The sequence below is a fragment of the Vanellus vanellus genome, assembly GCF_965231255.1.
Source record: "Vanellus vanellus genome assembly, chromosome: 2".
Taxonomy (NCBI): domain Eukaryota; kingdom Metazoa; phylum Chordata; class Aves; order Charadriiformes; family Charadriidae; genus Vanellus; species Vanellus vanellus.
This window is the reverse complement of record NC_138906.1, coordinates 71,721,403-71,745,083: the sequence shown is the minus strand read 5'-3', so window position 1 is coordinate 71,745,083 and position 23,681 is coordinate 71,721,403. Positions and strand designations below refer to the sequence as shown.

Genomic DNA, 23,681 nt, shown 5'->3' with positions numbered 1-23,681 from the left:
TGTCATTGTTTGAGCACTAGTTTCAAAGTAGGTTCATCAATCCAATATATTTTTAAAGCCTGGTGTTTGGGGGGATTGGTTGTTTTTCTGTGTGCTTATCTCTGGATTTTTAAGATTGTCTTTTTTTTTGTTCTTAAATCCATTGATCAGGGTATTGTTGTATGAAGTCTAGAAACCCTTGTTTTCTCTAGTTAGTCTTGCTGCAATTGTTTGCGTGTATGTTAGCATTTTGATTCCTGTCCTGTTCTCAATCAAGCACAATTCTTCTTCCCTTCCCTTCATCCTCTGACTGAGGATGTACTGTTTCTGATTGCAGAAAACTCCTTGTATCCCTCCAGTCTCCTGTGTCAGTTCTTGCATTCCCAGGCAGCGTGCACTGTGTCCTTTAGGAAGCATGGTCAGGAGCTCACTTTGGTCCCAATTTTTATGTGTACCGAATTGCAGGCTTACGGAGTAAGATAAAATGTTTCTGTCCTGAGGCTGTACTTCCTATGTAGCTCTTACTACCATTTGTATCCATTTCAGAGGGATCACCATTTTTCGAAAAATAGAAACTCCTGGTTATTTTATCAATTAAAAGAAGCTGCCCAACTGCAACATTTTGTAGGAATACTTTGGAGATAGCAGAGTCCTCGTCACTGGAAACAAGTGAATACATTTTACTCTGTGTATTTTGACTTCAAACTTAGTTGTTTGAATTTTCATTTTTTTAGGATGTCTTGTTTAAGAATCCTTTCTGGTTTACAGTACTTGTCTGTTTTGAGAACTGACATAGAAGGAAAATGAATGAAGAAATCTAAAATCCTGAGTCTGAAGTATACCCTGATGCTGGGGTATACTTCCGCAGATGCATGTTTAGTAATATTGCAAACCTTAGTGGGAATAATTTTTTTTCCTCTCTGGTGAGATTTAAAGAAATGCTTTACCTGAAGAGAAAATATGTTCTTAAAATGTCTATTTATTCCTAATTGTTGTATTTTAAAGCTTTATTTATTGTCAATGTGTAACCCTATGGTTTCTTAATTAGTGCAGTAGATGAGGAGTTGGGCAGACTGTCATAATTCTTGTTAGAGGCATTGCCATGCCATGATGGTGGTTTTATGTTTCTGGAGGAGAAGAATGTTTGATTCACTTTCTCATTCAGAAACATATAAGATTTAGTTACCCCTGTTAAGTTTATTTCTTCTGTATGGTCTTCAGTTGGTTTTACCCTTCTTTCTAATTGCTTTGGGAACATAAGGGACAGTAAGGATTGTTGCAGTTAGATACAGCGGCTTATGTTAGGCCTGAGCAACATAACATTCAAAAAGTAAATACCAAAAACTACTGTAGACAATTCAGAGCAGTCTCCTTTCTGAAAAAGTTCCTTCTACCTTGGGCCAATTAATGGTTATTTATTCACTAACATACAAAAATATTTTGTATTGTTATTTTTTTGCTGTGTTTTCTTTCAGCTATTATCTATCTTCTGCAATATCACTGTAAAAAGCTGTCTTTTTTGTGATGTTTATTAACCTAAATTAATTAATTTTTTTACCAAGGTCAAAAGAGAGAAGATGGAATGGGTAATATACTGCCATACAAAAACATGTTGCCTAAAAGACAACTTCTGTGTAGATCTTGTTTAGATCCCATAGCATTCCCCAAGTGATAAGCTAAAACAGTACACTGTACAGTACATAGTCTTCAGTGAGGACTCCCTCCCATCTGGCAGTGACAAATTTAAATTGTACCTCCATAATTCTTATAAGCTTTACATGTAATTTATCAAATTAACTTTTTATATGTTAAAAATACACTCATTTAAAACATTTGCAACAATGGTATATTTTTTTCTTTCCCACATTAAATGTACTCTGAATTAGTTCTAAGTCTCTAGCTACATGTTTAATAGCTCTCATCAAAAATTTCATCAAAGTAAGGTTTCATGCCATATTCTTCTTGATCAGTCTTCTGGTGCTATAGGCTTTCAGCTGCTATACCTCCATGTACTTGGTTACATAAATAATGATTTTGCAAGGGTGGATACAGAACTCTTAATATCTTCAGGACAGCTTTTACGGTAGACATGCAGTTGACGACTGGCTTTGAGTTTTCTTTAGACACTAATTGTACAACTGTAAGTTTCTGTGCTCAAAGCAGAGTTCACATTGCAGAGATCTCTTCCATCCTGCTGTTCATGAATTTGCATACAGCACAATCAGTAGCAAGTGTTTTTATGGTGATAACTGACTGGAATTAATTTTATGGCCATCAGTTATTGCACTTCTTTTGGACAGACACATGGAATGAGAATTCCAAGTGATCCTGAAAAACTGGACCTGCAGATGTTTTGGAAAAGTTCTCCTCATAATTGTGCTTCCTTTTTTGTAATTGTAGGGCTCTGAACTTACTTTTGTTTGCAGGAATACTTGCAGTACAGTATTCTGTATGCTTCAAACCCAAAGGAGCGTGCCGCTTCATTATTAGTGACTTTTATTCCCGTCAGTGCTCCAAGTATTTGAAAACATTGGGCAAGACTGAATACATAGCAGATCAAAGGATTGTAGGGGGGTTGGCAGTTTTTTATATTATTTGCAAAGTGTGAATGTGCAGTATAATTTCTGTCACTTTTAAGTTGATTTAATTTTGCCCTTCTTTTGTGGTGGTTTGTGCTTGATGCCGAGAGATAATGACATTGTTATAACGAGATTCGTTATGTGTCTTCTCCTTATAGTTTTGTTTTCTATTGAATAGGCATATAACAGATTTTTTCTTATTTGGCTTTTGTGACCTGTGATTAAAGACTGAATGTTTGTGTTGGATCCTCTGCAACTAACAGCACCTTTTACTAATATTTTCTAGAAAATGTTAAACATTATGTCAATCCTGCATAACTTTTCTCTACCTTTATGTAGTGTTGGTTACTGGGCATAATCTGCAATCCTGTCAGTCTGTAGTGCCAGCCATTCTTTGTCCAGACTTATACCAATAATAGAAACAGATGGTTTGGGACTGCCTTAATCATCATTTTGTACTCTCCCTAACCTCAAAACTGCATTATTTATCAAATTCATTCATTCATTGTGGATAGTGGCAGGAGAACAGGGCTTAGGTGTTTGTCATTACCATACTAAAATCCATTCTCTGCTTTTGAGCAAGATACTGTGCCTCCTGATAAATTCTGTCTTTCTTCACAATGAACATTTTTCCTGAGATCTTTAATAATTCCTTTTCATTTACATCCAAACCCAATTTGTTTAAAAATTGTTGAAATGTGTTAAGTGTGTTTATTGACAACTCCTCTGTGAGGGAGATTTTACATTCCTGTGTCAAAAGGATGTGTTGAGGATGCCTGAAGTGGTACAAATTGTAACTTCTATCTGCCACGATTGATTCATGCTGTGTGGAACCACGTTCAGCATTTTAGGTAAAGAGTGCATATGGGGTTACAAGCTTTTTTTGCTTTGTTTTTCTGGACTTCTGGCATATTGTATGTCACTTAGTGAATAAAGTTTGGCCAGTTTTTGAATAAAGTAATTGTTTTTCTTTTAATACTTATGGGGGAAATTGATGGCCAAATTAAAAGAAAGTCTGGATTTTTGTTGTGTGGCTGTTTAGCAAGAACCCTTTTTATTTCTAGGAAAGCCTAAAGATGGTGGAGTTGGTGGAGGTGGCCTTTGATGTTGGAGTTGCTTCTACCTTCTCTTAAACTTCAGCTTCTCTTAAATTTTGTTGTAGCTTCTTAAATTTCTTTGCAGCTTGCAGTTGTTTGTAACTTCTTTTAAATTTCTTGTCTCAAATTTCAGTTTTAAACTTTGATTCCTAAACTTTCGGTTGTATGATAAAAATAAATAAACTGTGCTGATACATGTATCTTTTAGTGATCCAATGACATTGCATACTAAGATAAAAGTTAAAAAAAAAAATAATTTAAAAACAGTCCCCTTTTTTGATAGCGACAGGATGAAAGCAAAAACGTAAAAACTGGGTCCAGTGCAAAATCTTACGTCTGAAGGCATAAGCTTTTAGAGGGAGCTAAGGATTTATTCCGCATTTCAGATTCCGGTTTGGAATGGTTCCAATGCTAAATGGCCTGTATCAGTCTCTTAGCAGAGGACAACACACTTGATTGCTTTTAATGATTTCACTTTTACCATTTTCTTCTGGTTTTAATGCCATCTCCCTCATTTTTACTGTTCTTTTGAATCACAGAATCATTATGGCTGGAAAAGACCTTTAAGATCATCAAGTCCAGCCGTTATCTAACTCTACCAGGCCCACTTCTAAACCATGTCCCTGAGAACCATATCTAGATGACTTTTAAATACATCCAAGGATGACAATTCAACCACTTCCCTGGGCAGCCTGTTCCGGTCTTTGACAACCCTTTCAGTGTGGACGTTTTTCCTAATGTCTAACCTAAACCTCCCCTGGTGCAACTTGACGCCATTTCCTCTTGTCCTATCGGTTGTAACTTGGGAGAAGAGACCAATGCCCACCTCTCTACAACCTCCTTTCAAGGAGTTGTAGAGAGCAATAAGGTCTCCCCTCAGCCTCTTTTTCTTCGGACTAAGCAACCCCAAGTCCCTCAGCTGCTCCTCTAAGACTTATTCTCAAGACCCTTCCACCAGCTTCATTGCCCTTCTCTGGACGTGCTACAGCACCTCTGTGTCCTTCTTATGCTGTGGCGCCCAAAACTGAATACAGTACTCAAGGTGCAGACTCACCAATGCCGAGTACAGTGGGACAATCACTTCTCTAGTCCTGCTGGCTACACTATTCCTGATGGAGGCCAGGATGCTGTTTGCCTTGGCCACCTGGGCACACTGCTGGCTCATGTTCAGCCAGCTGTCAACCAACACCCCCAGGTCCTTTTCTGCTGGGCAGCTTTCCAGCCATTCCTCCCCAAGCCTGTAGCGCTGCATGGCGTTGTCGTGCCCCAAGTGCAGGACCCGGCACTTGGCCTTGTTGAAGCTCATACTATTGGCCTTAGCCTATTGATCCAGCCTGTCCAGGTGCCTCTGAAGAGCCCTCCTACCCTCGAGCAGATCAACACTCCCACCTAATTTGGTGTCATCTGCAAACTTACTGAGGGTGGCCTCAATCCCCTCATCAAGATCATTAATAAATATATTAAACAGGAGTGGCCCCAACACTGAGCCCAGTGGAACACCACTTGTGACCTGCCACCAACTAGATTTAATACTATTCACCACCACTCTCTGGGCCCAGCCATCCAGCCAGTGTTTGATCCAGCAGAGTATATGCCTGTCCAAGCCTAATGATAGCACCAGAAAGGTGATGCCCGATGTTCTTCAAGGTACATATTTGTTTCTTTTTTTGAAACATCCAAAGAGAAATGCTTTCACACTACCATGAAACTGCTGAGTATATTAGGGTAGTATTTGGGTTTAGTTGTATTTACTAGGTTGATTACCAGTTAATGTTTGCAATTTCTGTTAGAAAATGGTGCTTTGATTCGTTTCATCTTCTGGAATGAAGTTGATTTATAAGTTTTGCTGGAAGACATGGAGCAACTTCAGCTACTTTTATAGCTGAATTTGAATATGGATGTAAAAAAATCTCAATTGAAACATTATTTAAATTCCTTCGTTTTTTGATCTTCTGTTTTAGTAGATAAAATTTCACATTTGATGGTGAGGAATCCTGACCTGTCTTCAGTGTTTCTTCAGATAAATAGAAAACCTTGCCTGCTGCTTAATTTCAACAGTGTTTTATTACTAATTTTAGTTTTTATGGATTTTTTTTGTTACTTAAAGGCTTTTCGTTTCAGTCTCAGATGTTTCAAAGTAGTAGTTGGCCTAAGTGATTTGAAAAGGGTGCTCAAGGAATCTGGGGGAGGGAAAACATTTTTGTGTCACTGTCATAAGAGCTAATCCTAAGTATGCAAAAAAACGTACTTGAATTATTTCTATGCACCATGCAGGTGACATAAGTTTTGAGTTCCCAGGTTTTTGGCTTTTACTTCTGATGATGTGCAGAGGCAAGTCCCTCTCGTGGCTTTTTAGGTTACTGAAGCTTGAATCGGGCTATGGAAGGAAACATTTTTTTGTATCATTTTGAAAACTTACCTGTAGCAGACATAACAGGTGAAATGCAGTACATCTCAGGTTTTGGTTTGGCTCTTGTTAGGTGCCAGAAATATTTTTAAATTAAATTGCACATAAGCAGCTATACTTTCATTAAATGTTAATTTTTGTTTGTAAATAGTATTTATAACTGATTGTTTATAAACACAATCTTTCATATTAAGTCCTCAATTTTTACTATCCATATGATGTCTTGAGTTTGTCTTTTGTTTATGCATGGGTCTAGTAGTTTGAGTTTATTGGCTGTTACTTTCAGAGCTAGTATTATAAAATTGTTCCTGACATTCATTTATGACTTTGTTATTTTCTTACCTGCCTACTCTTTTCTTGAAGATAAAATACGGGACTGTCAATTCTGGCTGCTGGCATCATTGTAAAGAATGTGGTGTTTCTGTGGTCTCTAGGTATTTAACTGAATTCCCTGGTGTTTTGTTACATTCGGAAAGTTGATCTTAGTGTTACAGCCCTTTGCAAGATACAGTAGAACCTGAGAACTTTGTCTTACTTTTGTTGAACAAACTAAATTCCCATTGATTTCAGTAATTAAAAGCAGGATGGTTTTGACTCCTTCTCCTCCCATATTCCTCTTTCTGGATTTATTTTTGTTTATCAGTGACAACCAATTTAATCTTTGTCCAGTGTGACTAAAGCAGGGTTAGTCCAACAGTCTTAAGTGGGGAATGGGAAGGTAATTGGGAATTTGTATTTGCCTTCTGACTATTCTTGTAAGTTCTGGTTGTGTCAGTTACTCTGTTGGACTAGTTACATATTGTAGACAGTTTGTTTCACCTGTTATCTCCAAAATTATATTTTTTTACCACAAACCCTGAAGCTCAACTTTTCTGTAAATGGAGAAGTTGAGATCACTGATAACATGATCATCAGAACATTCCAGGTAACTTAAAAGAAAGTAATTCAAAAGACACATCCTGTCTCAACAGAGCTTCAAGGCACTACAGTTTTAATTCACTTCAGAATTCATTGTACTTCTTACAAATAAAAAATTGTATAAAGGTATACTTCAGACTAAAATGGAGTATTGTGGTTTTTTGATGTCTGTATATATTTTTTCCTCTCTACCTGTGGCTCGGGTCTTTTTTGATGAGATGTTTTAGGGAAGTTCTCAAGGGCATGTCTTGCATTAACAATGCTTTGATTTAATTTCTTTAGTTTATTTTGAACCACGAGACATTATTGGCTGTGCCTGTTTAGGCATGGTGCATAGAGGGTTTATAGTCAGATTTACCTATGTCCCTCATGCTCAGAAGGAGCCGAGAATCTGATTAGTGTGTCTCTTATGGGGGCATTAATATATACCTGAATATCATCTCTATCCTGACTTAAGTATTATCTTGAAAAAGCAGGCAACCAGGCTTATGCAATTGGGTTGTTGCTGACAATTGTTGCCCTTTACTGGCTGCTATCGTGTTGGTCATTTTCATCAGAATTTGAGGAGTATAGAATTTCACAGAGTAATTAAGCCCCCGCATCTGTTTCATGAAAACAAGCAACTGCAAAGGAAGAGATGAAAATTATTGCCTATACGTGTGGCCAGGCAGTTCTCATGGGCCTAACTTCAGTGTAGATGGAGCCTGTAGAGCCTCTTGCTCCGGAAAGAAGCTGGGCTTCTTAAGTTGCACTGTACACAGAACAAGATTACATTTAAAGTGCCTGTATTCCTTTATAGTCCTATTATTTTAGCCTTTAGTCTGTTATTTTAGCCTTTTTTTCCTGCTCAGTGGTACTAAACTTTGTCTTTCACTGAGAGGAGGTATTTATGTTATATTATAATACAACTATTAATTAAGTCCTTTCTTCTGAAAGCTTACTGTTAACTGTTAAAAAAGTAGAGAGTATTATTTGTGTAACTAGCCAGACTTGTTGGCACTAACCTAAAATTTAGTAGCTAAAGAAAAAGGGCATATAGTCAGATGCCAAATAGTAGGTTGTATTGATTAGTGGTCAGGCTCGGCGTGGGAGTTTCTTTAATCCTGGATAGACGCTGAGCAGCCCACACTGGGCTTCAAAAGCCTTCATGTGTAGTGAGGCTAGGGGCAAGGCAGATGTATATTTTCTGTATACTAATAATGGAAAGGATTCTCATCCATCTATGAAGTGCACGAATGTTGTTTGAATGAAAATTCTGTAAAATCCAGGAGCAGTTCTCTGTGGAAAGCTTTCAGTTGTATTAAACTAATTAAACAAATGGGCTAGAGAGGAAGGCTAGCCTTTTCTTGAGGAAAACATGTATAGGGTAATGTACGTTTGAGCTGAAGCAGTTGACAGAACTCTTCTGCTGAGATGATTCATTATACTGCAGTTTTGTCTCCTAGTATGATGTTGTTAGTAAGCTATCCATCAAAGGCTGAGCTCTGCTGCTGCAGCTTTTGTATAAACCTAATGTGAAAAATAATGTCAAAGAATGAACAATTTAAAGTAGAAGAAAAACAAATACAGAAATGTAATATATAGCATCAAAGCTGGTAATTTAATATGGCAAGATCTAAAACAATAAGAGGCAGCAGTCCTAGCTACTCATCCAGGCCTACTTCCAATGCAAGTTTTTCCTCCTTCTTGCGTTTTAACCTTGTTTTGAAGATGACTGGTTTACAAAACTGTTTTCAGTTTAATCTCTTTTGTTTTAATTACTCAGGCTAACTGCTTTTTCTTTTATGGAGTGTCTGTGTTCCAAATACATAGTTTCCTTCTTAATGTAAGTTCAATGTATTTAATTCTGCAGATGACTTTTTTTTTTGTCTCTAGACTGATAGAGAAGATAGCTCCTATATCTTCTTCCTTTCAGTTTATCGGTGAATATAAAAATAATTATTTACTTACAAATGGGAGGAGATATGTAATACTTCGTAATACATTTTTTTCTGTATGTCTGTCTAGAACTTTGTAATTACACATCTAGAAAATGTATTGATATAATCGTAGAATCCTAGAATGGTTTAGTTTGGAAGGGACCTTAAAGATCATCTAGTTCCAACCCACGTGCCATAGGAAGGGACACCTCCCACTAGACCAGGTTGCTCAAAGCCCCATCCAGCCTGGCCTTAAACACCTACAGGGATGGAGCTTCCACAACTTCTCTGGGCAACCTGTTCCAGTGCCTCACCACCCTCAGAGTGAAAATTTTCTTCCTAATGTTTAATCTAAATCTACACTCTTCCAGTTTAAAGCCATTCCTCCTCATCCTATCACTACATGCCCTTGTAAAAAGTCCTTCCCTAGTTTTCCTGTAGGTGCCCTTCAGATACTGCAAGGCTGCTATAAGGTCTCCTTGGAGCCTTCTCTTCTCCAGGCTGAACAACCCTGACCCTCAGCCTGTCTTCATAGGAGAGGTGCTCTAGCCCTCCAATCATCTTTGTGGCCCTCCTCTGCACCTGCTCCAACAGGTCCTTGTCTTTCCTATGCTGGGGGCTCCAGAGCTGGACGTAGTACTCCAGGTGGGGTCTCACCAGAGCAGAGTAGAGGGGAAGAATCACCTCCTTTGACCTGCTGGCCACACTTCTGATGCAGCCGAGGATGTGGTTGGCTTTCTGGGCTGCAGTTGCGTGTTGCTGGCTCATGTTGAGCTCATCAGACAGCACCTCCAGGTCCTTTGCCTCGGGGCTGCTCTCAATCCATTCTCTGCTGAGCCTGTATTTGTGCTTGGGATTGCCCCAACCCACATGCAGGACCTCGCACTTGGCCTTATTGAACTTCATGAAGTTGGCATGGGCCCACCTCTCCAGCCTGTCCAGGTCCCTCTGGATGGCATCCCTCCCCTCCAGCATGTCTACCTCACCACACAGCTTGGTATCATTGACAAACTTGCTGAGGGTGCACTCAATCCCACTGTCCATGTCATCAACAAAGATGTTGAACAGCACTGGTCCTGGTATCGACCCCTGAGGAACACCAGTTGTAACTGGTCTCCACTTGGACATCGAGCTGTTGACCATAACTCTGAGTGTGACCGTCCAGCCAATTCCTTATCCACCGAGTGGTCCATCTGTCCAATCCATATCTCTCCAATTTAGAGATCCGGATATTGTGCGGGACAGTGTCAAACACTTTGCACAAGTCCAGGTAGATGATATCATTTGATCTTCCCTTGTCCACTACCATTGTAACCCCCTCATAGAAGGCCACCAAATTTGTCAGGCATGACTTGCCCTTGGTGAAGCCATGTTGGCTGCTACCAGTCACCTCCTTGTTTTCTATGTGTCTCAGCAGAGTTTCCAGGAGGATCTGCTCCGTGATCTTGCCAGGCACAGAGGTGAGACTGTCTGGCCTGTAGTTCCCTGGGTCTTCCTTATTTCCCTTTTTGAAAATAGGGGCTATGTTTCCCCTTTTCCAGTCGGCAGGAACCTCACCAGACTGCCACGACTTCTCAAATATGATGGATAATGGCTTAGCAACCTCGTCTGCAGTTCCCTCAGGACCCGTGGATGTATCTCACTAGGTCCCGTGGACTTGTGTACCTTCAGGTTCCTCTGGTGGTCTTGTACTTGGTCTTCACCTACAGTGGGCGGTTCTTCATTTTCCCAGTCCTTGCCTTTGCCTTCTGCATCATGGGCAGGGTGGCTGTGGTCCTTGCCAGTGAAGACTGAGGCAAAAAAGTCGTTGAGTACCTCAGATTTGTCTCTGTCCCGGGTGACCACCTCTTCCATTTCCTTCCTGAGTGAGCCCACATCTTCCCTGGTCATTCTTTTCTCACTGACATAGAGGGATTTTTTTGTTTGTCTTGATGTCCTTGGCCAGATTTAATTCAATACGGGCTTTAGCTTGCCTAACCTGATCCCTGGCTGCTCAAACAATTTCTCTATATTCCTCCCAGGTTACCCGCCCCTGTTTCCACTCCCTATAGGCTTCCTTTTTACTTTTGAGCATGTCCAGGAGCTCCTTGGTCATCCATGCAGGCCTCCTGGCTTTTCTGCCTGCCACCTTCTTTGTTGGGATGCATTACTCCTGAGCTTGGAGGAGGTGATCCTTGAATATTAACCAACTTTCTTGGGCCCTTCTTCCCTCCAGTGCTTCATCCCATGGCACCATACCAAGCAGATTCTTCAAGAGGCCAAAGTCAGCTCTCCTAAAGTTCAGGGTGGTCAACTTGCTGCGCACCCTCCTCACTGCCTCGAGGATCTTGAACTCCTCCATTTCATCATGGTCACTGCAGCCCAGGCTGTCCTTGAGCTTGACACTGCCTACCAGTCCCTCCTTGTTGGTAAGGTCAAGGTCCAGCATAGCTCCTCTCCTCATTGGCTCCTCTACCACTTAGAGAAGGAACTTGTCATTAATACAACCCAAGAACCTCCTGGATTGCCTATTCCTTGCTGTGTTATCCTTCCAACAGATGTCGGCGTGGTTTATAATCTTAAGCCATCTGTTTTTCCTGTGTCTTTACAAGTCATAGTCTCCCTTCTACTTTAAGTTTAGTGTCTGGTTCTTACCAAATCTGATGATGAACAAGATTCAGGATTAAAATTTAAAAAGTTTAAGTTTTTATTTGGCTAACTTGATTAAATTAAAAAAAACAAACCTCCATGTTGGTGATGCAGAGTGTATTTTCAATGAGCATATTTTTTAACACGTGTTTCTAAATGTATGTTTTATTGTTGTTGTGAGAAACCACAAGATATGATTGATTCATTCATGTAATCTAAAATATAAATAGTAATCAGTCTTTGGATCTGAATTTGTATGAGGATACTAGGAAATGCAGTTCCTTAGATTCCCGATCTGAATTTTTACTGTATGCTAATTGTAGATATTTTAAATTTTTCAGAGGTATGTGTTCTAAAAATTAAAAAGTTTTGTCAAGTATTAATTTCCGGCTTTCTTAATGAATAGCAATTATATATATGGATGTAATGACACCCTAAAAATATTGGTGGATTTTGAAAGGGAAAATTCTGGGGTATTAGACAACAGGAATGAATATCACTGATAGGTGGTTACTGTATTACCATCTTGTTTGCTAATCTGTTTGAACACAATGACAGTAATTGTTTTGTCTTCCCTTTTGGACGCAAGTGGCATAAGACCTCTTGATTTTAGGTGCAAGTAGCGTATTTTTTTTTTCCATTTACTTTCACAAGATGTTTCCTTAGTGTGGTTTTGTTTCAATCTGTGGAAAACAAACATTTCCTGTGATTGTTGTTTGCTCAGTTGTATGCCATTATTAAAAAAGAAGGAGTTCAAATTGTGAGAGTGTTTAAGAAATTTGTAATTATATTTAGAGTACACAGGGTAGGAAAAAATTATTAGGGTGCGAACCCGAAAATCATAGGTGTTGTGAAGAAGCTCGCTCTCTCTGGTAGAAAAGGGAGAAACTAGCTCAGGAAAGGGATGGAGGAGAAGCAGGAAGGGAAATAGATACTCACAGGAAGTTACAGCTAATAGGCTTCTGTACTGTAAATCACACTATAGCTTATTTCCTGGTAAAGCACCCATTCTTTCAAAAACCTGTATTTGGTGACAAAAGTGGGATGTTCATTGAAAATGTGGAGGTAATTCTATTCTCTTGCTTCTTTTAGAATACTTTATCCTGCTTAGAAAATAAATTGTTTCAGGCTTGAAACAGTTTTGTCCGTTCTTGATGCAAGAATAAATGCTGAATTGCATCATCTGTTAGGGAGGAGAAGGAGTTATGGTATAGCATATGTATTGTGAAACTGTGTATATGGTAGGTGACAGTAATGACTGAAGCATGCTTTAGTCTATGGATAGTGAATAGAATCATTTATCTGGGCAACTGTTAGTTCAGTCTTCTTTTAAATTTATTTTTCTTATAGTCACTTTTGGTTTCAAAATTCAGAATCTAACTAGGTAGTGTGCAAGGCACAGGCTGAAAAGATGTTTGTTATAAATGAGCATTTTGTAAGGAAAAGGCCAGCATTCTGCCTAACCTAAGCTATTACTTTGATTCTTCTTTAGCCTCTAAATTCATGATAAATAACTACTCTGTAGCAATGGCAAATGGAGCATTTTGCAATTTCTTGAAAACAGAGAAAATATTTATCTTGGTTTTATAGTGATTGCATTCAGAATTGCATAACTACTAAATGTGGAAGGTGGTCTGGTATGAAGGAAAAAAGATACTGTTGCTGTTGACTTCATTTCTTACCTTTCTGGTACATGAGTGTTACAGGTTTTCTGTCACTTTCTGTACTTTAAAATCCTCTCCTCTGAGGAATGTCACTATATGGCTCCGTTGTCTTTAAAGTGTGTTGTAACTGAGTGAGTGATAGTGTAAAATTTTTCTCCTTCACTGTTGCCAAAAGGATTTTGTATAGCATTGATGAAAATGGAACACTAATCATTATTCACTGTGCTATAAATTGGCAAAGCTCTTCTAAGCAATGGATGTTTTATTACCGAAAGCCTTAAGAAGTCTTGGTTATTGTTGCAACAGTGTGTCTAGAAATTATGTGGGTAGATATAACTATGCAATATTTGTATAATTGTACATGTTTATAAATAGGTGGTAGCCTAATTTCTAAACAGGTGGTTAGTGTTTGCTTTAGATAAACACATGTAGTAATATTACCTTTATATGATGCTAATCAAATTCTTTGTTTTTCATCTATTAATGAGTCTTAAACCATGTAAAATATCTCTTGTAGTTCTAGATGTAGTATTTCTAATATTTTAATTTTTTTTAATTCTGCTTTTCTCCCACAGGAAGGAACTTGAGACCTTCAAAGGTAAATTCTATTTTTAATTTTCTACTTGAACATTTGCAAGAGTTACAGCAGTTCTTGTATTAAGTGAAACTAGTAAGGAACTGTTACAGTTCTATATTTGATGATGTTAATTTTATGTTGACCCAGCAGGCTGTTTATTTTTCAGTTTACCTGTTCTTGTTACTGGTTTCTTTGGAACAGCCATAAGTGTAGGAAGAACACAGATGGTTCTGTTGTCTTAGCTAGGTATCAGAGATTATGTATCTAATTCAAGCCTTTCCCTTAGTGTTCAATTTTAGAAGGTAAGGACTTTGTCTTCAACTAGTTGATGTCTTTTCTAGCATGAATGTGTTTTTGACATGTGTCGCAGGCTGTTACTTGTTAGACTTTTGTCTAGCTATTTCTAGGAAATTTTCACAGTATTATGTTACATCAGACATTCAATTTTTGCAGCTCAACTTGTTGGGTATAGACAATGATTTATACAAATATCTGTCCTAAATCACTTGGTCTGTGGTGCGTAGATGGAACGCATTACCATTTTCAGTAAATCTTAAGTTCAGGCTTACTCTACCTACTAATGTTAGTGTTTGATCAGCTTGACAATTGCTATTATTTTTTGCTTTGAATAAGGTGTGACTGTGGCTTTGTGACTAGGCTTTATTTATGAGAATGAAGTCAAGTACATTGACTTATGTCAATTAATTGTCTCTTGAAATTGAAAGAAGGGATGCAAATTTCTATCAACAGCATTCCTCTTTGCCTTTTCAGTTCATTACTCTCTGATCTTTACATAATGCTAAAAAAGGAAAATAATAAAGCTAACATTAATAGACAAGCAACATAGATTATGTAAAATGTCACTTTATCTGTAGCTTACCATAACGACCCTTTTTTTGATTGATTTGACAGCTTTCAACACAGCTCAATACAAAACCAAAGATAATGCTAAGCTCATTCTGTTCCAAAGAAAGCAGCTACTTTGTAGTATCTGATGCTTGTAAGAATTGTGAATCCTGGGATTTTTTTGTTTGTATTTATTGGGCGGTTTAAGTGAGTTTGTGGAAGCCAGGAGGATGGTTTCCAAAGTTATTTTTCTTGGCCTCTTGTTTTTCTAGTAGAGATTGTAACTTTACTTGAGAGTAAGTATTTTACAAAGACAATAATTTTCATGGAAGAGGAAGGTGTTAGCTGTGTGACCTTGAAATTTAACTAAGTAACTGGTTCTGTAATGGATACAGAGGCATACAGATTTCCAGTACTAGTTATGAAAGGCTTGTCTTGGTAGCCAAGAGAAGGTTTTTAGTTTACTACAAAGAGGGAAAATTGCAAGTAGTTGCCAAGGAAAAAGCCAAAGTCTTTGCATGTTTCTTCACTGAAAAGTTGAATTGCAGTCTGACTGATGCAGCCAGTATCAACGGGAAAGGAGTAGGATCTCATGCTATACCAAGAAAAGTCTGGGTTAGAGGGTACTCTCGGTTTGTTGATCAGTTGGTTCAAAAATGTCCAAATTTATTTTACAATAATCAAAATAATTGGTAGAAGCTATGGAAGGCTGGAAAAACACAGTGACGGATCTTTAAAAATGGGTATTAAACGTCAGTCAGCCTAATTTCTGTGGTTTTTTGTACGATGAACTGATGGACAAGCTTGTGCCTGACATAAGAGAGAGGAGTAATAGATAATGAACTTTCAAGAATAGTCATATTGAGCAAGTCTAAATTCTATAAGATGACAACAACATGCTTTAAAATAAACAACAGATACCCAAAATAGGGTAACAACTTTGGCAACAATGTTCACTGTCTTGCCTGACATTTTCCCTGGAAATTGAGATTAAAACACTAAAAAGCAGGTGCATGGCTGATTTGAAATGCATACTTGGAGAAATGTTTTTATGGTTTCTTGCTTACGAAGTTGTTCTCTCTCAGATCTGATCCTACTCAGAATTTTTGTTGTTAACCTGGATTGTGAAATAGAGGTGTTCATTAGATTGGATTCAGTCAGTCTTTTTCCAGCCTTTTGGACCTTCAGCCAATTTCCGAGTATCTAGCATGTATTTCATCAGCTGATTAGAAACAGGGAAAAAGCTTCCTGGTCATGAAGGATTCATGATTACATAGTGACAGTTCTACAGCAGCTTTGCCCAATCTAACTTATGGCTCCTTCTTGCATTTTTCTGTTTTAAGCTATTTCCAAGGCTCACTAGATTTGTGCAGAAAATAGTCTGTCATTTGGTTTAGTTTCGGTTGATGAAGCCATGCTGAAATAACTCAGTAGACGGCCATAGAAATCCTGGCACAGAAGAAGCAAAAGGTAGCAGCAAGAGCAGGAAACAGGTCTAAGTTACCGATGTAACACAGTCATCTAAAAAGCAAATACTTCTAGTGGTACATTACCAAACACATTTTAAGGTTGAGGTGAGGAAGCATTAGTATCATTATGTAAAGCTTTTATGATAAGATCTTACCTTGCTTATACCTCTGGTTTGCTGTATTCAAGAAAGGTTGGTACCAACTGAAATATGTTATGTAAGTAGTTGGGTTGATGATTCTTTACGTTTTTATACTGCAAGTACAGACTGCCTCCTCAAGTAATTCATCCTTGCATAACTGTCCAGAGTGAAATGTGTTCATAAACATTCAGTTCATAAAACACCCAGCACAGGGCCTAGGAAAGAAGAACTGTTTGAAATACCTTTATATACACTTGGATCTTTCAATGTGCAGTTGAAACCATTTCATAATAGTAACTTCTATTTGTGAATTTGAATACCATATGCTAAAAAGTATTGGTTTCCAGATTAAGAATGATAAATGTCTTGTATAAAAATGTGTTTCATCAATACATAAGTTCATTCTATCTGAATCTGCAGAAATTGAAGTACCACAAAAACATTGCTTAAATATGTTTGCTAGAAGGGAGTAAAAAAAGGGTTCTATGCGTATTTTTCAGTGTCCAAATGTAACTCTCACATTCACCAGTGCTGAGTTCTCATGCCCTGCCCAAGACAGAAAGTAAGTTTTACTGGAATTAAGAAACTGAATGGTATAGTCTGAGGGTCAAAATAGTACAGCACTGGAAGCTTGAATTCAGTGATGCATCCTATCAGTTTCACAATGAATACAGCAAAAAATACTATTTAGTATATTCTTTGAGGATTCCAGGTGCCATGAAGAAGGGGCTCAAACAAAGCTCAGTGTATATACCTGTTTGGAGCAATGAAAACTGTTGAGAATCCACTAACACTCTTGCTCATTGATGTTATTACCTTCAAGTAGCATGAAACAAGCACGTAATAGTATTTTAAGAAATGATGACTTATTTTTTATTTGTCAGTGGAGATACTGGTTTAGAATTTGTTCCTGCCTTTTTTGCATTTGTATTACAGATTATACTCTCTTTCATCATGAAAAGTAGATTTTATTTTTCTTTCCTTTGCTTTAAGACTATTTACAGAGCCAGACATTCTCTTTTGTTGTTTGCTGTACCCATAGTGTATAGGTGCAGAACAAACCTCTCCAGTCTCTTTTCTTCTAACCTCAAGGGTTTTCTGTTACAATGTAAACATAACATATTATTTAATAATCTGTGATGCTGAGAAAGTGAAGGTTAGAAGCTTTCCTGCTTTTTTATATTAAGCATCTCTCTTTGAAGAAGGCAGAGAGTGAGTGTGTGGTGTCCCTGTTGATACTGCTATGACACTGGCATTTGTGTACCTGAAGTGTGTGGGTGCACTAGGACAAAACATCTCAAGCGTTGTCCAGTTTATCTTTTTAGTCATTTATCTTTCAGAGAGAAAAGCTCTTAAAGATGATACCTTTATGGATGAAAACATTAGGTATGCCATATTAAGTAGCCTGCACGTTTCTTTCCAGTGTGCATCAATTCCAGTGTTTGGAGAACTGCTTGCAGGAGCTCATTTATGCTCTGTGCTGTCCTGTCCTGGCCGAGGCTTATAAATCTCCAAAAAAAAATTTCTTGCAATAGTAGAGTTTATTTTAGTCAATATTTGTGTGAATGTGTATTTGTTTTTAATATTTGATATATTGTATGCTTCCATAGTTTATAAAGGGTGTGTATTGTTTTCATTTTTACAGCTGAGAAACTAGAAATTAAATAGCAAATATGTGTTTATTTTCTCTTGATACTTGAAAGCTAGTGCATTCATGACTGCACTGAGATTTGAAATCATTCCACCATTCTTCTAGGCACATGGTACAAATTTTTTTAATATATATATTTTTTTTAAAGTTAATATTTCTTCTCTTCCAGCATGGCAAGACTATGTAAGTAAATATTTATAGAATACTGTTAGTCTCTTTACAAGATGGAAGAGTGAAGCAGAGCAGTGAGGTAGATAATGGGAAAAAAATAAAGTTATAAAAGTAGTAGAATTGCACAATGGTCGTAACACATGCTGCTGAGTTTACTTCAGACTTTGTCCAAATGGGAACTGTGTATGTGATAGATTTTAAAATTGCTTCTAAAAGTCTGTTTTTATTTAAAGAAAAAAAAAGTTTAGGATGAAATGTTTTGACTTTGTTTCTGGCAAGGAAACTAAAGCAAGGGAGTCCATATAGAATTAAGCAACACAGCGCTTTTGGACAATGAAAGGTGGCAGAAACTTTGTAAGGGCAGATATGCACGTGGCTTTGGCTACTGAGTCATGCATATTTCTAAGCTTTAACAGGATTAGTTTCATTCAAGATCAGGGAAAGTGGTCAGATGACCATTTCCAGCATTTCTATTTACAATACAACAAAATATGTTTTCAGCTTTTTGCATCAGAGATCTCTCCCAAACAAATCCCGATAAGTTTTAAAAGCTCTATCAAAATAATCTTTCTGAGAAGGAGGCTGGTGAAATAGAGGTGTTTTTTTCTTGCTTTTCACTTCTAGGTTAAGTCATTGGGTCATATTTGATATGCAGACCTTTTGTCATCCCTCTTCATGTATCTGAGATGCTTCTGTTGAAATTGCAGTTTTCCAGTCCTTTTATCAGTAACTTAAATATGTTTGTATCTAAACTTTAATTTCCTGACTTTTACTGTTCCTTTCTCTAAGAGTATATGATATTTGGAGGAGTCTGTTGTCACCATCCCTTTGTTCTCCTTTATTTGAAATCTGCTCGCCTCAACAGAGAGTGTCAAACTGATTTTTTTTTTTCTTTCAGTCTAGGGATTCTCTTTATCATGCTGTATTCTCATGGCTGTCAAAATAAACAACTTTTCCTTAATCTTCATATTGTCTTCCAGATGCATGGGCAATATGCAATGGAGATCTTTACAGCTTGTGGTTGACAAAGCTCATACATTCAATGAGTTGCTTTTCTAGAAGTTGTGCTGTAATTTTGAGCACACAATTCTTTTTCTTCTGAGCAAGAGTAGACGATATTGTGGTAGCAAATCATACCAACCATGTGGAGTTTGTTTAGTTTAACATTTCCAAATATAGTGCCCCGGAGCCTGTCACATAGGGAACATTCAAGATGTTTCATTACTGCAAAGAATTTTTTGTTGATGAATTGTGTCCGTAACCAAGTTGGTTAATAATGAAAGTTCTAATTTAATGTTGTATTTTGTGATTTTGCATTACAATGATTCATTTGAATATGGGAGGGAGAGTGTCTGGTTGGTTGGGTACCTCTTCCAAAACATGCTGTGGGAGATAGGCAGTGCTTCTGCTATGTGTGTTTCCTGATTGTTTTGGAATTTATTTAGGTGACCATGGTCAAAAACTTCAAGATTTAAACCTTGTAGCACAAATATAAAAGAAGACAACTCTTGTTTTGGCATAGCAGGAAATAGCTGAGAAATAATTGCTTAATTCTATTGTAATAAAGCTAAGATGGAGTTAAAATTTCAATGTTATTCGTGTTTCAGGGTTTTTACTCAGTATTTTCCTATGAGCTGAAAATAATTTGATGATTTCTAGTTAATAATGTGCGTTACCAGCTTCTTTCCCATCCAGGCTATGGGAGAAGAACCTTGCAGCTTTGGATGTCCTGTATTGTCTGTGGCAAGAATTGACCAAGACTCCCATATATGATAACTATTCTCTTGAGAATGGAAAGATTTGAGACTCGGGCACTTCTAGTCAAACCTTGAGTGAAAGGCAAATAAGTTTCATTACTTAAGTCTTCCGTTATGGTGTAATAGGATAAGACAGATGGAGAAGAAAAACAAATTATAAAGTGTCCTAATAGCTATCTTGCTTTTGATTTTGCTTTTTGAGTTTTCAAGTTTGCAGACTCTCACATCTGTTTAACACTCAGGACACGTTTTAAAAGTTTCTCGATCTGAATCTAGCTATTTGTAACTTCTGTCCTCCTTTTTGCCTTCCTTGAAATAGGCATGGACTTCAGGTCAAGCCTTTTAAAAAAATAAAATAATAATAGTTATCTTAAATCCTTTTAAATAGAGAAATTTAAGGAAAGTTCAGTCTTGATCTTTTACTGATTTCAGTCCTCCCTAGTAAATAATTGAATCTCTATATACATCAGGGCAGATATCACCAGCACTGAGTTGTAAAATCTTTCACATGTACATTTCTGTAGCCCACAAGTGGATGGTGCTGAGTTGCACACAACTGATTGTATTTGGCTGAGTTATCAGACTTAATGACATACTTTCATAACTTGTTCTATGTAAGAATACATATCCAAGAATAGTGGAAGCTTTCAATTTTCTGTCTTGAAAGAGACTGCATGTCATATTGCCCAAAGCAATTGCTTGCCTCTTGCTGACCCCCTAAACGTGACCCTTTTTTTTTTTTTTTGACAACACTATTGTATTGAACATTAGGTGTAGTTGAAAATGTATTAGCTGCCTTTGACAAGACAACAAATCGCTTGTTGGATTAAGTATTATGACTGGGGTGAAGCAAACTACAATGGGTAGTATCTTATGTATGCATTTATTTTGCAGATGACTGGAAATAAATTTGTTACCTAATAGGTTAATGTCTACAAGTGTCAAGTCTTCAGGACAGACAATATTTTCTATACAAGAAATAGAATTTACATTTCAATGGAAGGGGGAACAAAAAGGGAGGGTTTAATGTATTTAAACTGTGGAAACAAAATTATTTGCAATTTTATCTTGAATCGCTACATCAGAACGCTGTTTCCCATTATTCTTTGCCAAAAGGTGGGCTGCACTGTCAACTGGATTAATAATCTGATATGGGAAATTATTTCCCCTCTGCCCGTTTTTGCTTAGTTTTCAACTGGTGAGGGAAAAACAGAGCTGCTTTGATAGTGGCAATACAGGCTTGGGTGGATCTTGGTCAGTCATAAAATGGCATCCATTTCTAAGGTGGTTATGGGTCCGAATTTTCAAAGCTGTAAATAGGGAGTAGAGTTTCTAAAGGAAATCTGAAATTTAGAAAGGGATGCTACAGAGATACCAGATTATTTATGGACAAACTAGATAATCAGATTTCCTTGGAACAAATATTGTGTGCCCTTGCAACTCAAACCACTTCTGATTTAATGCTTTAAATGTGGTGGGTTTTACTTTTTGTTTGTTATGTGTTTTGGCTATAATGTAACTTTGTATGTTACAAATTTGATAGTGCTGCTTGCTTGTTTGTAATCTCTTTGCTCAAATAGATTTCAGGATTTTATATGATGGCTGTCATCTGAAAGTAGTATTCAGACAATGAGTTAATAACACCCACAGAATACTAATGTTACAGAGACTTCTGAAACCTTGTGTTTATCTGGATTTTTTTAATGCTAATTCTGACTGGGAGAGAATGGATTGTAGGAAACCTTTTTTCTTTTTTTTAAAATTCTGCTTCATGTATTTTTAGAGAATCTTGTGGTTTTTTAATGTGGCACCCTTATGCTCTTTCATCCTGTCTTATGTTGCTTTGTATTTTGAGGGAGCTAGTTTATGTACCCAACAAATTTTAATATTGATGCATTTATGTGGCTTTCCTTGAGTCCTATTTTATTTTGCATTCTAGTGTTGCACTGGGTCAAAAGTCCTTTTGGAGGTCAGATGTATCACAATAATTTTGACATCACTGGAAGAGGGCAGGTTTAGATTAAACATTAGGAATAATTTTTTTCACTTTGAGGGTGGTAAGGCACTGGACCAGGTTACCCAGAGAAGTTGTTGAGGCCCCATCCCTGGAGGTGTTCAAGGCCAGGCTGGATGTGGCCTTGGGCAACCTGATCTAGTGGGAGGTGTCCCTATCTATGGCAGGGGGGTTGGAACTCGATGATCTTCAAGGTCCTTTCCAACCTAAACCATTCTATGGTTCTATGATCACTGCAGCTAGAAATAAGATGGCTCTGGGATGTGCAGGTACAGCTCCTGTTGGCTGCAGTAAAAGTTGGCCCTGTGCTGGAGTCAGCCTTGCAGAGTCCTGGGTTTGTAAGGAGTGGAGGAAGCCAGTGTAACAATAGAGATTTTCTGTGGCTATTGCCAGGGTGAGTAGCTAACAGGGTGTAGATAATTGGGAAAGAGTTCAGGGGAACATAAGTCCTGTCATACTCAGTTTGTGTAGAAAAGAAAACATTTAAATGTGTAATATTTTAATTGTCTCTAATGCTTAAATGATTGATGTGGAAAAAAATAGAAGCCTATTTTGTCTGCGGCTCTGATGTGAATTCATCCTTTAATTACCGAAGTCCAGACTGAAGGCGGGATTATCTCGCGATTATTATCATTCTTGTAATCTTTCCCATAGATAATTTTGGTGTTGTTTTCACCAGTAAAACAAAGCCGAGTTTCCTAGGCCCACACATTCTTGGTAATTTTTCCTCTAATGGTGATGATTGGAGAAATATTTGTTACATAATTCCCTTTTGTCTGTACGCTGTATTATGAAAATTCTCATCAAGGAGCTTCTCAAAATGTGATCTTTTTAAGTAAAAGAAATGAATTGTTATGGCTATCATGGTTTCCGGTGGCACTGTGCACCTTTCTAAACTGAAGGGGCAACATGTGCCAGCATTCCAAATTCTAAGCAATGCCTTACAATTTCTGAAACATAAATGCAGTGTTGTGTAACTGCAGCATTACCATAACCAAAGATTCTCGGTCATATGCTGTTTCCGTAATTTTTTTTAACTGCATAACCATTTTTTGAATTTTTTATGAAAATGTAGTCTGGATATGTAATAAAAAAAATCAATTTTCAGCAGAGAAAGTCGCTCCTAATTTATTTAAAAATGACATCTGAGATTTTTTAATATTTTATGTGTGAAGTAAGAATAGTATGTAATCTGGTTTGTGGGGTATCTGAGCCATGTTAAGGAAAAATACTTTGAGGGGAGTGCCTTATGAACACTGCCTAATTAAAAAAAAAAAATCAGAATCCTTTCTTACCTTTTCCTTGCTTCTAAATAATTTTAAAATGCTTCCAGCTCCCTGCCAAATAAACACATGCAGTTACAGCATGTCATCAGATGATAACCCGCTGGGAAGATTTCTGTCTTTGTGGCACCCCTTTATTTAGCAGCATGTGGTACCTTCCCAAATACATGCGTGCGTTTCTGGTATAGCCCAGCTGCTGGTAGCTTGTGTTCAGGTTCTGGAAAGGCGCTGAGTTGAAGTATGCATGTGTATGCATCTGTGTGTGAGTGACCTATAGAAAACTGGCCGTCGCGGTATTACAGCTTTGAAAAAGCAGCCTTCTAGCATCAGTCTTTGTTCTGCATCAATGAAGATGCACATCCGTGGAGCTGCTTGGTAACTGGAGCTTTCACTTGACCAGTACTGTGTTTCTTTTTACTTGCTTATTTCTTACTGCCATGTCATCTCCGGGAGCCACTGAGAATACTCAGAAGAATTCATGTAGGTGGAACTTTATTATCATCTTTATTATTTGTCAGCTTAATTTGCCAAGCTAATGTAAAATGCAACATGAAATTAAAGTTAGCTTAATGAATTTCCTCA

General features: G+C 37.6%; 1 protein-coding gene across 1 annotated transcript in view; it reads left to right on the top strand.

Moving 5' to 3' along the window:
• DTNBP1 (dystrobrevin binding protein 1) overlaps positions 1–23,681 on the top strand; it is a 75,703-nt gene that overhangs the window by 21,904 nt on the left and 30,118 nt on the right. Inside the window, exon 7 of the mRNA XM_082499562.1 lies at positions 13,767–13,789. Within this exon, the coding sequence (XP_082355688.1) occupies positions 13,767–13,789 (23 nt within the window). The remainder of the gene's footprint in view (positions 1–13,766; positions 13,790–23,681) is intronic.